Source organism: Daucus carota, chromosome 2 (assembly GCF_001625215.2).
Source record: "Daucus carota subsp. sativus chromosome 2, DH1 v3.0, whole genome shotgun sequence".
Lineage (NCBI taxonomy): Eukaryota > Viridiplantae > Streptophyta > Magnoliopsida > Apiales > Apiaceae > Daucus > Daucus carota.
In genome coordinates, this window is record NC_030382.2 from 36,379,716 (window position 1) to 36,397,820 (window position 18,105).

General features: G+C 32.9%; 1 protein-coding gene, 1 long non-coding RNA gene and 1 other non-coding gene across 3 annotated transcripts; all 3 read right to left on the reverse strand.

Moving 5' to 3' along the window:
* Positions 1 to 497: 497 nt before the first annotated feature.
* LOC108208236 (uncharacterized) lies at positions 498 to 3,883 on the reverse strand. Its single transcript, XM_017378751.2, has 2 exons — positions 3,581 to 3,883; positions 498 to 1,306 (listed from the first exon to the last, which is right to left on the reverse strand). Exons 1-2 carry the CDS (start codon positions 3,623 to 3,625, stop codon positions 704 to 706), a joined length of 648 nt encoding a protein of 215 aa, XP_017234240.1. The 5' UTR covers positions 3,626 to 3,883; the 3' UTR covers positions 498 to 703.
* Positions 3,884 to 12,614: 8,731 nt separating this feature from the next.
* LOC108208464 (uncharacterized) lies at positions 12,615 to 13,999 on the reverse strand. Its single transcript, XR_010288467.1, has 2 exons — positions 13,748 to 13,999; positions 12,615 to 13,513 (listed from the first exon to the last, which is right to left on the reverse strand). It is a non-coding gene; the product is annotated as an uncharacterized LOC108208464 (long non-coding RNA).
* Positions 14,000 to 14,728: 729 nt separating this feature from the next.
* On the reverse strand, positions 14,729 to 14,800 carry TRNAH-GUG (transfer RNA histidin (anticodon GUG)). The gene has a single exon. It is a non-coding gene; the product is annotated as a tRNA-His (tRNA).
* Between the last annotated feature and the right edge of the window lie 3,305 nt (positions 14,801 to 18,105).

Below are 18,105 nucleotides of genomic sequence, written 5' to 3' on the forward strand. Positions count from 1 at the left end.
TTGTAACCCAACCCGCTTTTCGTCAAAAATTGTCAATTCAAGTCTTTTATTTTAAGAAAATTGTGGAACTCTAAAATATTTTCAAGTTCACCCAAATACATACCAGATAAACACTTTCATATTTTTCAATATTTTTCCAAAATACTTTTTTTCTGAAGTATTGTTTAGATGGAGTATGTTTGCGTGAACTTGGAAAAAGAAAATACACATTTCTATATTTTTTATAAATGAATGACTTTATTCTGAAAAATAAGGTAATATAAACATAGTCGTAAAAATACAAATAGATAATGTTAACGACATTTTTCACGGAGAAGCTAGTTGGGGTAACAAAACATAAGAAGGATCATGAAGTTTAGATCGCAAACTGTCACACAAAAAAAAATAGGTACTAATGTGTGTTTAGGCTAAAGTTAAGGATTATAAACTGTAATTAACTCTAAAAGATACTACCTTTAACTATATGCTCGAACACTTTGTGCGTGGAGAGCATACTATTCAAAAGAAGAGACATTAGATCTATACATGCAATCTCGCCAATACAATCAACAACTCTAAACAAAGCAAGACTAGAATAGTATTTGCTTCATGATGAGACCTAATGCAGAACTTACTTTGAGCAACTATATGCTACTACATGAGTAATAAAAGGTCAGATTGGTCTGTACCACAAAGTTCACGGCTAGTACTTGAGAGGCTAGGTTTACTCTTCCCTCATAGTTATATTTGTCACCACCCCTTCTCCGCTTGACACCGAAAAAGCCACATTGCGGCCCCCTTGATAAAGGGAATCGACCAGGTGTGCATGTTCTGCTCTCACTATAGCAGCAATTATCACCTCATCTCGTATGCGAAATCCTACAATTGGCACTCTCCTGTCTCCCAGCAGGATGCGTCTCTTCTCTTTTAGTGAATTGGCCTTGTTTAAATATAACAGCAGATTAGAAATCAAACAGGCCAATGGTCTTGGATCACCCTGAACATCGAGAGCATATCCTGAGGATGCAACCAACAGCAGTGTGAGTAAGAACTTACACCACCGTCCCTTGTGTGGTGGCCTATTCCTTTTCGCAATGAGAGAAGCAACAGTCCCAATGCAAGAAATCAGAGCTGCGGCAAAAGTCACCCAGTTCAGATTGCCATCATAATCGTCAGTAAAATGATCAGATGTGAATATGATGACAACATGCTGGACGGCATAGTTGACAAGCATACAAACCAGATTGAGATCAAAAACCACAGAACTGCGAGTCTCGATAACATAATAGTTGCCCAAGTTTTCCATTGGTATCGTAAAATGCATGAGCTACATAATCATCAGAAAAAATAAATATAATCAAACCAAGTATACAAGGCCATGAATAATGAAAAAGCAGCATAAAATTTCAGATATTAGACTTATAATTAAATACGCATGAACTGCAATAACAGCAAATAAAAAAAACTATTCACATGAACTCATAGGTTCTCTCTTATTAGTGATTCCAATACACCTACAACACATATATAAAGGCACCGAACCACAGACAGATCCAATTAATTCCCTTTTCAAATTTTACATGTATCACTCGTCTGTAGAAACTGAACCTTTTGTCTGATTATTTCATAAGAACGCTACAATATACAAATGGAAATCCGCCCATATAATGCAATATATAGCCAGGACTGGTCCAATCATTTTGGAGGGCCTCGAGCCAATATATATATATATATATATATATATATATATATATATATATATATATATATATATATATATAAGAAAGTTTTATGGAGACTGGATTATTTGGAGACTATAGAGACCTAATCCTGGTCATCCAATCATTAAACATCCAACGGCTGCATATATTTTGTCCTGCACGTTTGTTTTCTCTCCCTATCCTGTCCTGCACTTCTAAATCGATGAACAACAAGCATTACTTCTAAATCTTGCATAACATAAAATAATAATTCCATAATATTGGTGTTCAATCACCGAAATCCTAACAAATAAAAATTATAATTGCATACAAAATAAAGATGTAGTTGGACACTGCTATGATTGGCACTGAACTCATTGTCATTGTCCTGCAACGAATTGAATTTGTTGCAAGACAATATAACACTTAGATATATCACAAATATGCAAGACAAATTATTAATATTACATTACTAGAAATGTAGGACAAGAATAGTGTAAATTACAAACATAGTTTTGAATTAAAACTAAAAACAAGAAATGCAGGACAAGAATATTAATAATACATTACTAGAAATGCAGGACAAGAAATGCAGGACAAAAAATATTTAATCATGTCCATTAATTGCCATATTATTTAACGGTAGATCTTGTAGTCTCTAATGACTCCAAAATTTTTGGTCTCCATTGAGCCCAACTCATATATATATATATATATAGGGTAGCACTCCATAGCATACCCTCTTATATGGAGTTACGTAGCACACCATTATAAATATATACATAATATATATTCTATTATATTTTTTATGAAATATAATTGCAAATTTTGATTATTAAACCGAAAACGAAGTTATACAATTTTTTTATTCCAAAGATCATCTAAAATTATGCAATATCTCAACATGATTCTGTAACAGAATAATAATCATCCAGAATTATTCTGTTGTAGAATCAGTTTCGAAAATATACTTTTTTAATCAAATTTTAAGTGTTAAATTACTTAAAATAGATTTATTTTATAGTATTCTATATTAGAATCACGTTTTATATGTATTCAATAACAAAATTTATAATAAAAATTGATGATTTATAGTGACGCACTATGTAACTCTATATAAGGAGTCCCTCTCTGGAATGTTGGCCTATATATATATATATATATATATATATATATATATCAAGGTCCTTTTTTAATCATTCAACAAAAAAATTCTTTTTGTCTTTAGACATTTGTTTTTGGCATTATATCATTTTATACTGTCATATGATTTGTAAAAAAACTAGAAATTTTCTGAGCTATTTTATATTAAAATCATTATTGTTAATAACTATTTCAAGCAATCTTAGTATAGAGCCTTCTAAACTCGGGGGCCTCAAGTCATTACTTAATTGGTTTAATAGATAGACTAGCCTGTATACACGGAGGATTTCAAAGTTAGTTAGAATATACAATTAGCCAAACTTCAATATTTTGCTACTATCTCTCCATTAAATAAGACTTCCATCATCAACACAGAGTAAAATAACATTGCCCCATAGCAAAATACGAAAACCACATTGATCTATAGCAAAATACAAACGGTGTACTGTAATACAGCAAATTGGTAAACAGAAAATTATATATAATTAGAGTAACTAACACAGGATGAGAGAGAATAATTACTCCACACACACACACTCTGATCAAGTGAAACAGAGTGAGAGAGAAGGGTTAATCAACACACACTCTCTGATAAAGCAACAAACAGTGAGAAGTAGAATAAAAAGCAGCAACGATTTGAACAGAACTTTCATCAAACAGCTACTTTACATACTTGAAGACTTACTTTAAGTCACCGCATCATTATACCCAAAAAAAAAAAAAACAGTACAGAGGAAATGAGAGTGAGAAGAAAGTACCATATCGGAAGGTCGAAGACGAGGAGTTGCAGTTGAGAATATCATTCTCCTATTCTACCACCACAGCAACTCTGCTCTCTAGCTGTTTGTGTATATCTGTGTGTATTAGAACGTTGGGATTGCTGCTGATACATTTGGGCAATACCCAACTATAAAGCGTATAATCAGGGTACGCATTTACGGTAACTGTTTTCAAATTATAAACTTTTAACATAAAAGCGCCAAAATTAATTTTACCAAGCCAAACAATGAAAGAAAACGTCTCTGTGTACTGTGTAGCATTTATTTATTTGGGACTTGGGAGTAATCGTTGTACCGTAAAAAAAAGGTGTCCGTAAAAGATTATAGTTGTAATAATCAGAAATATTATTTGATATTTACATATTTTAAATTATAATATTAAAATAAAGTTTATAATGAGGTTAACAATAAAATTTATGACAACTTCACATAAATATTGAAAAACAAATTTTTTATAAAATTATGAGAAACCTTGCTTTTTTAAAATTTATTTTTGAACTAAAATATGATAAAAAAAAATAATTTATTGTTGTTACATGTAACAGCAATATCAAACGGTAGCTTAGTTTTCTTACGCCTCCCGCGTTTAATAGTCACAATAGATTTCTCTAGTTTAATTTGAATACGATTTCACTTGATTGATTATTGTTTAAATCAAACTAAAATACTAAAAATATACTATAAAAATGCGCATAAAATTAACAAGATGCAAATAGTTGAACCTAGTAAGAAAAATGAAAAAAGAAATAATCTTTCATCATTTTGATTTCGATTTGAAAATTTAAATCTAATCATTATTATATAATTTCATAAAAATTAAATATATTAAATATTAATGAAAATATTGTTTGTTTATATTTCGATAAGTTAATGTAATTCATTACTTTGATAATATCGTTATTATTTAATAAATTAAAATATAAATTATAAAAATGTCATCTATACAATTGATTTTTATCAATGACATCTTCACATGTTAAACATCTATTTGTGGTAATGCCGTACAATTGATTTTGCACGTATATACCCTCGTGTTATGTAAAATAAGTTAAATTGATTTAAGATCGTAAAATTATTATATAATTGAATTTTTTTTTGAAAAAATAGGCCTTTTGAATATAAACAGAATTAAAGTGAATGAGATCTAACAAACTTAATAATCGAACTTTGATATTTATATCTTGCTCATTTTGCCTCTGATTTCTATAATTTAATAGTTTATTTCATGTATGAGAGTAACTCGTATGACACCAATCTTGGAGGATTAGGATTTTCTCGCTATCTCTTATGTATCGAGAGTCGACCTCGGGTTATAGTCGTAACTGCTCCATCTTCTGGTAGGCCTGGCAATTTGACACGTAACACGCTAACACGAAACGAAACGACACGAAAAAAATGGATATGGATTTTGATTTTTGATATACAAAACACGAAAGTACACGAACACGAAATTACACGAAAGATTTCGTGTCGGATATGGGTTTTCATTTGGGGAATTATCTTGTATACTGTTTTTTCAATCTTATTTTCAAAAATACTACCTTCTCCAATTTTATTTTCAAAAGTACTACCTTTTCTAAAATATTTTCAAAAATACTATCTTTTTGAAAATATTTTCCAAAAATACGGTGGTTGCATATGCAACCATATATGCAACTACAATTCCTGATTTCGAGTTTCAGTTTTCAAATGTCATTTTCGACCTCATCTTTGGAGTCGATATATATATATATATATGTGTGTGTGTGTGTGTGTGTGTGTGTGTGTGTGTGTTTGTGGAGTCCAAAAATGAGGTCGAAAATGACATTTGAACTGGAACTTGAAATCAGGAATTCAGTTGCATATATGGTTGCATATGGTTGTATTCAGTTGCATATAGTTGCATTCAGTTGATTCTATTGTAATCTAATGGCCCTGCTAGGGGCACATCCGTTGTAACTTACAGTTTTCAGTTGCATTTAGTTGCATATGAGGTTGCATTTAGTTGCATATGAGGTCGCATTCAGTTGATTCTATTGCAATCTAATGGCCCCGCCAGGGGCACCCATACATCAGTTGTAACTTACAGTTTTCAGTTGCATTTAGTTGCATATGAGGTTGCATTTAGTTGCATATGAGGTGCATTCAGTTGATTCTATTGTAATCTAATGGCCCCCGCCAGGGGCACCCATACATCAGTCGCAACTTACAGTTTTCCGTTGCATATGAGGTTGCATGCAAACTCATATGCAACCATATATGCAACTACAAATCCTGATTTCAAGTTTCAGATTTCAAATGTCATTTTCGACCTCATCTTTGGAATCGATATATATATATATATATGATTGCATATGCAACCACAGTATTTTTGAAAATATTTTAGAGAAAATATCTTTGAAAACGTAGTTATGAATAAAAAAAGCCCTTTTCATTTTGGGTACACGAAATACACGAAAGTATACGAAATATTTGTACATAAAATATATTATATATATTTAGATGTATATGTAAATATATATTAGAGATACATTAACAAATTTGTAGAGAACTGTATGCAAGTATATATATATATATATATCATTCATATTTAGTAAAATTATACAGGAAAATATATATTAAAACTATTTTTTGATTAAAATTATATTAATATTTTTATATATAATATACACGAAAAGTACACAAAATGATTCGGATCGGATACGAGTTTCAAATTAGGTACACGAAATCAATAACAGGCGGATACGGGTTTCACCTTCGAGTACACGAAACACGAAAATACACGAAACGAAAGTATACGAAACGAAACGATTGCCACCTCTATCTTCTGGATCTTTATCCCCTCTTCATTTAAGTCATCTTTGATCTCTCATCCTCTCTTCTATATTTCAGATTTTCAATAAAACAAAGATCTAGTCTTGTTCGGCTGAGATCTTGTTGAATACCTTGTTACCAAGATTGTTAGTCATGCCCATATTTTTGGGATGTCATGTTATGTTTTGAAAATTTTGTATGTCTTCGCATGGGTATCGATAGTATTTCTGAGAAGGTTTTATACGAAATATTTATGGGTAATCTATAAGATCTATTGTCGATTCTGAGACGGTGGTGGATATGGCAAGAGTTCACCTTTCGTAATAAAAATTTATTCATATTTTGGTAGTTTTGTTACTCCAATATCAGTTGATGTAACTAATAGTTTTGAATGTTAGGCTTAGATTTTGCTTACGTGAAAGTCAATTACGATGCTGCTAGTAGAACGGATGTAGGTTGGATTGCTTGAGATGTCATTTTAATACTTTTTAGATTAAATATTTTGAATATTCTATGTGTAAAGCAATTTGAAAAACAAAACGACTATTTGTCTAGTTCTTTGTTTCACAATCAAATTATAGTTGACTGTTGAGGAGTTTGTCCCGACTGGATTCAAATACTTGTTTTGTTAATCATTTTGTATTAATAAATCCATTTGTTTATTAAAAAAAGGAGATTATTTCATATCTTTTCACAAAAATTTCAAATATATATTTTTTTCCAATCTGATATCAATATTTTTTTATATTACTTAACATAAGGATATTATATGTAAAAAAGCAGATAATATGCAACTCATCCTAGAACAGATTCACTGGAGGAACATGGAATAGGGAACTCATTCGGCAAACCTTTCTTAGTCCAGATATCCAACTCATCCTAGAAATTCCCCTCAGTCGTTTTGATCACGCAGACTCTTGGTTCTGGCATTATAATAGCCAAGGGAATTATACAGTAAAAAGTGGATATAAGTTGGTTACAAATCTAAATAAAGATGTTTCTTCTTCATCGGAGCAGGTGATGGGTAAATGGTGGGAAAGATTTTTGGGCAAATAAAATTCCTAGGAAAATCTTAATCTTTGCGTGGAGAGGATATCCAGGGCCGGCGCTATTCATAGGCCATTTAGGCCATCGCCTAAGGCCCCCAAGAGCAAGAGGCCCCAAAATTAATTTCTATTAGTATGTATATGTATAAGTATATGTAGAAAAACTGAATCTGTATGTGTGATCAATTTTATCAAAAAAATAATTAAAATACTAGTGTTAGAAGTATTAATCATGTTTTTTTACTAACTTTATAAATACTTGACTTGAATTCAAAATTTAAAAATATGTAAATGATTGTTTTATGAGATGTGATTATATTGAATATATATGGTGAACATCAGTTCCGGTTCTAACCTGGTTTTCATGAATTTTTATTTTGAAATAGAATACTAAATAAATTATATAAATATATACAGATTATATAATCAATTTAATTTTAATAGATATAGTATTTAATTGTGTTTGCTTCTGATTTTAATATAATTATATATTTTTATTTAGAATAAATTATTGATTTTATTAATGCCTAATTCTAATATATTACTTAAATCATTTTTACATTTCAAAATTATAGATTAAAATATTAATTTTATATACTAAGAGACATAATCAAAAAATTAATAATATAAAATATTATATATAGTAGTGTGTTGTGGGTATTTTTATGTTTGTAACATTTAAATATTGTAAATTTTGTATTAATATTATTAATTAAATATTATTTTTTAAAAAAAATTAAGGCCTCGTTTTATTGATTCGCCTGAGGCCCGAAAGTCTCTTGAGCCGGCCCTGAGGATATCATGAAATTTTACCAACAACTAAGGGATTACATATAAGGAAAATATCCCTCCATAGCAACTGCCCGTTATGTGGCTATGCTGATGATTCCAATGCACATGCGGTGTTCTGGTGCCCTTTTGCGCAAGAGGTGTGGGAGTTGATGACATACCCTTTTCTAGTAGGACGAAAAGAGGAGATCTCTTTTAAAGATGTGTTATTATATATAACTGAACTCTTAGAAAAGGATGATGTTGATATGATGCTTTTAACAACGTGAGGGATTTGGACCGAACGTAACAAATTAATCCATCAACAGAAGCGGAGAACGCCATCTCAAATAAAAGTATGGTTATCTGCCTATTATGAGGAGATTAAGAATGCATATGTGTCTGAGAATAGAGCAATCAGCAGGGGGGATCCTATTAATGCACACCAAGTGGAAGAAGTTTCTTTTGGTTCTACTCTCTTTGTCGATGCAGCTTTATCAAAAAACACAGAGAGGATAGGCTTAGGGGTTGCAATTATCTCATCAAACAATAAAACTCAAGCGACTCTGTCAAAACCTTTGGAAGGTATATTATCTGTTTTACACGCAGAAGCACTAGCACTTGTTGTAGGACTACAATGGGCACAGACTACTGGTTATACACTGAAAAAGGTTTTAACGGATTCGCAATCTTTGGTCCAAGCCTTAAATAGTGAAGCTGAATACCATAATGAATTGGGTTTACTTATTGCCGATGCAAGAGAGCTGATGCAATACTTCCCTGGGGTGAAATCGTCTCATGTTAGTCGAAATTTGAATGTTCAGGCTCATAATTTGGCAAGGCAAGCACTCCAGTTGGATGAAGAATTTTCATGGCTGGAAGATGGGTTGAATGAATGAAAGAAATAGAGTTAATTGTGGTGGGTTAGATGTAGTAAGTTTGTTGAATAATCCCCTGCTATTCGATGTTTCTTAAGTATAAACTGAATAGCAATGTCCTTATAATAAAGACCTGGTAAATTGCTTGTGTAATGTGATGGTATTAGTTGGTGTACAGTGGCTTTATGCTGAGTATAGAATTAAAATATCTGTTTGCTACAGAGCTGTTTTTCTTTCGGCCTTAGACGAGGTTATCCATATGGCCAGGGAAGGCAGTAGATAAGATTTTAATTTTAATTGAAAGGTACCTTCATTGTTTCAGTTGAGCTGAACATGTGTTTATTAAGACTGGTATTGGCAAGATATTCATACCGTGCACACAGAATGAGTACTTGAAAGAATTAAATCTCACTTTTAATTGAAATTTGATGTTCCTGCAGCAAACAGAGCATAACAGTGGAAAACAGCAAACAAACCAGCGGTGAGAGTCTAGAAAAATTCACAAAATTCAATTAATTCCCTTTTACAGGCAAGGAGAAGAAGATCCTGGTGGCATCAGTGCTATAATTATGGATAGTCTGTCAAAAAGCAGCCTAAGGAAAGATAAGGTATGCCACTACGATGTATCTTAATTTAAACTAGTATATGTTCAAGGCATTCCTATTATTGCTGTAATATTTTGTTGAAAAACAGAAACATTGATGAGTAGTTTGTTTGTGCCAAAAGACTCTGTGCTGAAAACCAATTTATTTTCACTGGTAACAAAGTTTAAAAACTGGGCAAAAAAGAAGTCATGTTGATTACAGAAACTAAGGCTTCTTTTGTCTCAAATATTACATGATAGAAAGTAGGAGTGACATCAGTTTAAATATTCAAATTTAGGAAATAAAAAGCAAACTAAACCTAAATCAGCTTTTTTAATAACTTGGACCACTACTCTAGGTTCACATCAGATCGATAACTGAGATTGATCTGGTTCTTTAATAATTATTTCGATTAGGAGAATCTTGTCTGTAAACATCTAAAATTAGTAAATATGCAGACTTTGGTCCGGAGGACATGTTTAATACTCCGCAAATAATTCAGGAAGAGGGCTGCAGTGGAAGGATTTTGAGCCGCATATTCTCGTTAATGGTCTTGAACCCTTTTTCTAGTTAGTTGACCTCTGCAAATTGATGGAAGCAGACCTCACTTGACATATATACTCTAAACAATATTCATTTATGTATATGTTATCAGAACTATAGCTGTTAGTTTTTCTCTTATGGATCTTTGGTTACACTACTAATTGAGATTGACTATTTCTTTCAATTCTTTCCAATGGCTTCTAACTCATATATATGTGTTAAATTATTATTCTACTTTAAACTAAAACTTAGAAGTTTGAAGTACAGATTGTGCTTCTTCTAGTAAAACCAACTTCCATTTAATACATCATATATTTGTACCTTCAGGGGTGCATACTTGCATCTGAATATGCATACATATTAATGTTTTTACAAATTGTGTTAAATGCCAGAAGTCAATCTGTTTTTAGTTAGGATTATATATCTATATTGTTGTGCGGGTCGGTGATGACATTATATTCTGGATTGGAAATTTTAATGTGTGTTCCTGAGTATGTATATCCTATTCTCATTGTTTGAATACTATTTCATTTATACAAATTAGATCAACCATGTCATCATGTTTCCTTCTTTAGTGCTCTCTTGGAGCCTGGTTGTACTATATAAGCAGAAAATTTACATAGGGAATAAAGAGTGAAGATATGTAGGTAAAACTTTTTTATTAATATTCATGTGAAACAGATCCTTTCATGGATAGATAAGTTGTGGTATTTGGAAGAATGTAGTATTGATACAGGCCTGTAGTTTGTTTAGGTACTAGTTTGACTCCCAAAATGTAGTCTCTGGTTAAGATTCTAGTAAGAAACTTGTTTATATGACCTGTGTTTTACTGGATTGTAAAAGAATCTTTGGCTTGTGCTGTACCGAGAGTAATAGTACGGGTGATGCATAGTTATTATGCGGAGTTATTGCTGATTTAGTTGCTTTATAATCTAGTTCCAGGTTTCTTCTTTTGCGAAAATCTCTCAGATAAATCCCAAAAGAGCTACAAAGGAGAGCTAGCAGCTGAGCATTTTGGGCTAGAACTGTAAGCATGCTCCTGTACTGCATAACGCTGTAAGCTGGCTCTGGTACTGTATATATGGTTATATATGGTTCCAACTCTTCCGGCTATTTTATGCTAGTGTAAACATTGTATTGAATGTTATGCATTACAAATCCATTTTAGTGAAATATAGTTTCTTGCCTTTCCTACACGTTTCATCTACAAGATTTTAAATTTAACTGTTACTTTACGATTGGTACGGTGATTTTATTGGTAGCGAGAACAATTGTTTCCTCTGGACACAGTTAACTGGGAGCCTTTTAGCGTGAACATACTATATGGTGCGAAATATTCAATCAAATTATCTTGCATTCTATTCGCTCCTATTTAATTCTTTCTTCATGCCAAAATAATACATCACCATGGATATTTGTAGGGCCAAAGTTGATTAAATCTAAAGATAGACTTAAATTAGGTGAATAGAAAATTGCATATCTCTGTTATTTTGTGCTGGGCTCCTCTTGAAATTTTATTTGAATACTTGCTCATAAATCTGGTTAATAAATTTTCTATTTCCCTTGTTCAAAGTCAAGACACACTTTTTATTTCTTTGGTTCTAATAATTAACCGTGGCTTTTTTAGTTTTATGTTTACTTTTCAAAATAATGTTAAACTGGACTCTAGATTCAGATTTACTTTGAGTAGAAATATGTACACTAAGTGGATAAATATTCGAGTATTGTTTAGAGGTGTAAACCAAAGGTTTTCCTTTGGTTTAGACCTCTACCCTCAATATTTTTACGCTATACATGTTACCTTTTATTTTATTTTTAGTCTTCTTGTTATTGATCGCTTGCCTTATGATTTATATAAAATCCTTTACTAATTGGTGAAAATAAAGTCTATTTGATTTTAATTTGCTATTTTATATCACTGAGTATTGATATCATGTGTTTTAATTTCAGGTTGGTCGAGAAGAAAGGTGTTTTCTTATCAGTCATTAAAGTTTTATTATCTAAATGTCCACGGTCATCTTGCATGTCCGATGGTTAGATGATAAACTTTCTTGAATGAAAGGAACTCCTCGGTCACTATCTGCCGAATTGTTTGTGAGATTTATTCTCAATTTCAAAAAAAAAAAAAAAAAAAAAAAAACTATTGTCGTAATTGTTTTAGTCAAGGAGAAACCAAATAACAGTTGCTCCAGTCATCCTTCCATCAAAAGGGAAATCATCAATCACATGCCAAGAACTTAAAGTTCATTCAAGTCTATGTTCAAAGAAAATAATTTAAAATCTACGCAGGGCAACAATTTTACAGGAAGCTCAAAAACAGAACAAATTAAACCATTACATTAAAATCATTCTTTTGCTTAACCATTACACCAGCAAGTAAAATCATTTCTTGCCTATAATATGAGGTAACTGTCATGATATTTCCATAAGCATAAGTTCAGTACAACTTAAAAGTAGAGACTTAATTAGCTGCAACTTGGCTGATCCATATGAACCAAATTACTAAAAGGAGCTGGCAGCAGAATAACAAGTTTGCGTACCAATTAAAACTATTGAAGCACAATGTAATAAGGATTCATGATAATATAAGTTTAGTTTGAGAAAATGTAAGCTTGCGCGTGAAAATTAAGTAATATGTCAGGAAGGATTGCACCAAGATGAACACTCATCTAAGTATCTGACCCGATGTGTTTACGCTTCTCTCATCTTGCACTCTGTCATCACCCCTTCTCCAGTGGACACCGAGAAAGCCACATTCCTGCCAGCTTGATACAGGGGATCGACTAGGTGTATGTCTTCTTCACTCACTTGCAGATAAGATATCACGTTGTCTTCTATGCGCAATATAGCAATTGGTACTCTTTTGGCACCCAATAAGAAACACCTCTCCTTTCTTTGAGAGTTTGCGTTAGTTACAGATAGCAATCCAGAAGACACGGTTGACACTGCCAGTGTAAATACTCTGGGATCACTGTGAACAGCTAGAGAAAGTCCTGTTAGTGCAACCAATGCAAGAGCGACAAAAAAGTTGAACCAACGTCCCTTGTGCAGTGGCCTGTTGTTATATTTAATGAGAGAAGCAATGGTTCCGACGCATGAAACTATTGCGGCAGCTAATGTGATCCAATCCAGGAATTTGGGGAGTTCATTGATTGGATATTTGATCTTTAGCATGAGAATAATATTCTGGGTGACAAAGTTGAGTGTTGTACAAATGACATTTAGATCAGTAACCAAAGAACCAGTCCTCTCGATCACACTGCCTGCCAAGCTTTCCCTTGGTAGCGCAAAATTCATGTGCTATATATATATATGATCAAAATTCAAAGCATTAAAAAAACAGGATTTACCCCCTTCATGTGCTATATATATATGATCAAAATTGAAAGCATAAGAAATACAGGATTTTAAGCAACTTATCATGAGGGAGAGAGGGAGAGAGGTAGAGAGAGAGAGAGAGGGAGGGAGGGAGAGCGAGAGAGAGGGGGAGGGAGGGAGGGAGGGAGGGAGGGCGGGAGAGCGAGAGAGAGTGACCATGCTAGAAGGTTGAAGCTGAAGACGACGGGTAGTAGTTGAGATCACCATTCTTGTATAGTTATATTACACCACCGCCTGACTGCCTGAGTATTCTCTACAGAATTTACGGTCACCTTCTCCTGCAGCAGAACATATATATTTGCGACTATAAGGCCAGCTTGCACATTACTACTGTAATAAACTTGAATTGCTATCTGACCCAACTCTAAAAGCCTAAAATCAGATGGTACATTTTGTTTTGGTTTTCAATACAAATTTTTGGCAGACGCCCAGGAATTAAATTAAGGGTTCGAAGTCTTTTTAAGAACTGCAAGGCTGTATCTTTTAACTTACTGCATATGATCTTACCGTATTCATGATATATCCCACCCAGCTTTACAGAGGTATTCACATACTGGTAACACTTCAGAAATGTCAAGGATCCATATCTTGATGTCAGGCTGTGAAGAAGCCAAAGACATGACTGGTCAAGTAAAAGGTAGCAAATGTATACTCCTCCGTCCCAGCCATTTGTATACAGATAGTTGGGACACAGAAACCAAGAAAATTGCGTAGTGTTTATATTATTATAGAATGGAGATAGTGGAAGAATGTAGTTAGTGTAATGATGTTTTATATTATAAAAATTTACTAATTTTGGAATGTATACAATTGATGCGATGTTCAAAAAGGAAACTGTATACAATTCATTGAGACAGTAACGTTCTTCAAATATAGAGATCTGGCAGCGCAGAGGTATACAAGACAGTAAGATAGTTTTGTAAGGCAAGACCAGCTCTACTCTTTTATGTCATGTCAGTATGTCTAACCCTCAAGTGTATGAGAGGTAACTCTATAAAGACTTCATTATCCAGCAGCCAAGAAAGAGTCTAGTGCTGTAGTCTTCAAAGAGTGTAGTACTGTAGTCTTGTCACTTGTTTGACGAGTGACCAATGGGATCACAAATCTGCTCAACACAAAAGAAGAAAAAAAGTCAAATGTGGCTGCTGGGATTCGAGCCCAGGTCTCCACGGCCACAACGTGGAATTCTTACCACTAAACTACAGCCACCATATGACAAAATTAAGAATTTCAAGGTATAGTCATCATTTAGACCCGGCCAAACGGGCGGGCCGTGCCGGTTCGTGCCGGTTCAAACGGGTTTGGAACCGTCCCCGTTGGAACCGTAACCGGCACGGCAAGTCTGGCGGTCCGGTTCGGTCCGGGCCGGGCTGTGCAGATGGTAACCGGAACCGTGTTATACGGGTTTGGAGGGTTGTGCGGGTTGTGCGGGTCACGCGGGTTCGCGGTTCACGCGGGTTGGCGGGTCACGGTTCCAAACGCGGTTCAAATGGTTTAAGCCACGTCTGGACACTGACTCTGAGTGGACAGTACAAAAGCTAGTGGTCCACCGACCACCGTACGTGCAGAGAATTGACATGTGATGATTGTGTGTGTTTTTTTGTTTTTTAGTGAATGTTGTTTAGTGAATGTTCTGTTTTTCTGTTCAATTTATTTTTGTTAAATGTTATTGTTTCGTTTAATTAATAATAAATTATAAACTAATAAATAAATGGTAAAAAGAGGGCGGTACCTCTTGTAAATTTTATAAATTAGAAAAAAGTTTTACAAATAATGTGAGAGGACTCCTCTCTAAAAAATTCAACGGAACAAACCGCTTCTACAAACTAAATAAAGAAATACATAACGAAAGAAATTTTTTATTTATTCTTGTTCATTTGCCGAATTGCCGCCTTCGGACGACGAAGTATCCATCAACATCCAAGGATCTTCTTCACCGTCCGAGTCATCTTCTTGAAGTCCTTGTTGTCTTTTAGCAGCTTGGTCCCAATCTTTTTTACAAACGCAAATCTTTACCGCATCTGACGCGAGACTTGATCTTTTCTCATCCAAAACTCTTCTACCTGCACTAAAAGCCGACTCCGATGCAATTGTAGAGGCAGGGACTACTAATACGTCCCTTGCAATTTTAGCTAAAACTGGAAATTGTATCTCATGACTTCTCCACCATGTTAATATTTCAAAATCTTCGTCTAATTCATAGTTATAAGAAAAAAATTCTCTAAGCATAGTAGTAGAAGCCGAAGCTACAGGAGCAGACGTAGTAGAAATTCTAACCTTTTGTTTTTTAGTTATTATTCCTAACATTTTACTATTAAATCTATTTGAAGAACTTGTCTTTGGTGGTATAGCGGTTTCAGTACTTGGAAGGTACATGTCTATAAGACGATGCAATAAATTGAGACAATTAGTAACATATAAAACATGATCATATGAAACTCCTAACACCTTATAATAATGTTCTAACATGTTTTCTAAACCTTCTTGTCTAACACCGGGATCAAATAGGCATGCAATACCATAAATATATTATATTAGCATGCAGCTGTCACTGCTTGCTCTTCCCGAGTTCCCTTCACTCACAATCTCCTATCTTTCTAAACCCATTTCTTCCACAAAAAATTCATACTATTATTGTCCCGTCAGGTTTAATAATAATCTTTTATTTTTCTTATCATATTTTTGATAATATAAAATAATTAGTAAATCAAATTATCCAAATAGACATTTTAACCTCCGACATATACATAAGCCACTTCTCGTCTGAACATGGCAATTTTTTACGGATTCCTTTCCATCTTAATCTTTTAACTCATGTTTCATTTGCAGGATGTATCCATTGTATATGATACAATTTTGAATCAAATATTATAAACTTCATTTCTTTATAAGTATCATTCAAAATAAAAATATATTTAATTTTAACTCAAAATAAACTAACTGTAATTTAAGTTCAAAACTTATTTTCTTAATTTTTCTAACGAGCTTTTAAATGAATTTTAAAATGAATTTTAAAACATTTAAAGCACTCGAATACTAACATCTGAAAAGGTGAACTCATCGATTACAAATTTTTCGATAAATTATTAAACGTTTTTTGTAGTGTGTGTCCACACACTAAGTACTAAATTCTATAAGTTTAGTAGGTTTTGATTGACTTTTATTTCTTTATAATGCTGAACTCTCCTACAAATTTATTAACCACATCAATAAAAATCCACCAAACTTATAAAATTTGGTGCTTAGTATGTGCCCATCAGCACATTCAGCACATACTAGACAAACCCATTATTAAATTCACATTTTTAAAAACGGTTTGGCTAGTGTGTGCCCATGGACACATGCTAAGCGCAGAAATTTTTGTATTTGGGAGATTTTGATTGGTGTGGTTGGTGTATTTGCAGGGGGTCCACCATTATCATGAAATAAGAGCCAATCAAAATGATCCAAGTACAAAATTTCCGCGCTTAGCATGTGCCCATGAGCACACCATAGAAAAACCGTTTTAAAAAAGCCACCAAAATATGTGGGTATTTAGCAGCGGTGCTTCTGGGCTTAAAAGCCTGGAAGCCCGCTCCTCTCTAGTTTGATGCATGTTTGGCAAAGTTTTTAAAGCACTTAATTAAAGGGGAAAAAAGCTCACGAAAGAAGCTACAAATCGTAGCTTTTATTTGACCCAGCTTATTTCTATCGGCTCTTTTCCAACACAAAATGATGGCATATGTTATTCTGGTTATGTGATTGAGAGATAGTCCTAATTTATTATTAATAATTTAAATTTTAATATCGTTTAATTAGTAATTTAGTATTAATAAATTGAATTTTAATTATATTAAATTATATTAACCAACTTATTATATTTTGTCATGAAAATTTAGCTTTTACAATTTGTTATCTATTTATAAAAAAAATTCTGTTATTAATATGTAAAATTAATGAAAAAAGATATTTGTTGCGTAACATAATAGAGTTAGAAAGGGTTACTTAATAATTGAATTGAACATGTTAGAGTTAAAAAGAGTTAAACAAAGGTCCTTGTTAAAAAAAAATATTCATAATTGAATGTTTATAATTTTATTTTTAATATCATTATAATTTTTTTATGAAATATTATATGATAATATATAGTCATGAGCGTTTTTATTATTTTCTGACTAACTTATAAGTTAAGTCCCACCACTTTCTCACTTTTTCTTCCCTTTCACACTACTTTTACTCCACCAACTCCCTTTTATATATTAAAAATCAATGAGTCCCACCACTTCACCCACTTTTCCTTCTCTTTTCCACTACTTTATACATATTTCTTAACCTCCGTGCCCAAACCCAATGTAAAGAATTGGGTGGGACGGAGGGAGTATAAGTTATTGTATCCAAACACTTCTGATAACTTATAAGTTCAAACCAACTTATAACTTCAAATACACTTCTTTATTTTAAGCAATAAGTCACTTTTTTTGCCAATGATAAATGATTAAATGCTACCCGCCCTCTCTTTTCATTTCAGAAGTACT

Excerpts from the sequence above, each read along its gene's own strand:
- LOC108208236 (XM_017378751.2), bottom strand. The coding sequence starts at position 3,625 with ATGATATTCTCAACTGCAACTCCTCGTCTTCGACCTTCCGATATG. Across the intron at positions 1,307-3,580 it reads GTCTTCGACCTTCCGATATG|CTCATGCATTTTACGATACC; the intron begins GTACTTTCTTCT and ends ATGATTATGTAG.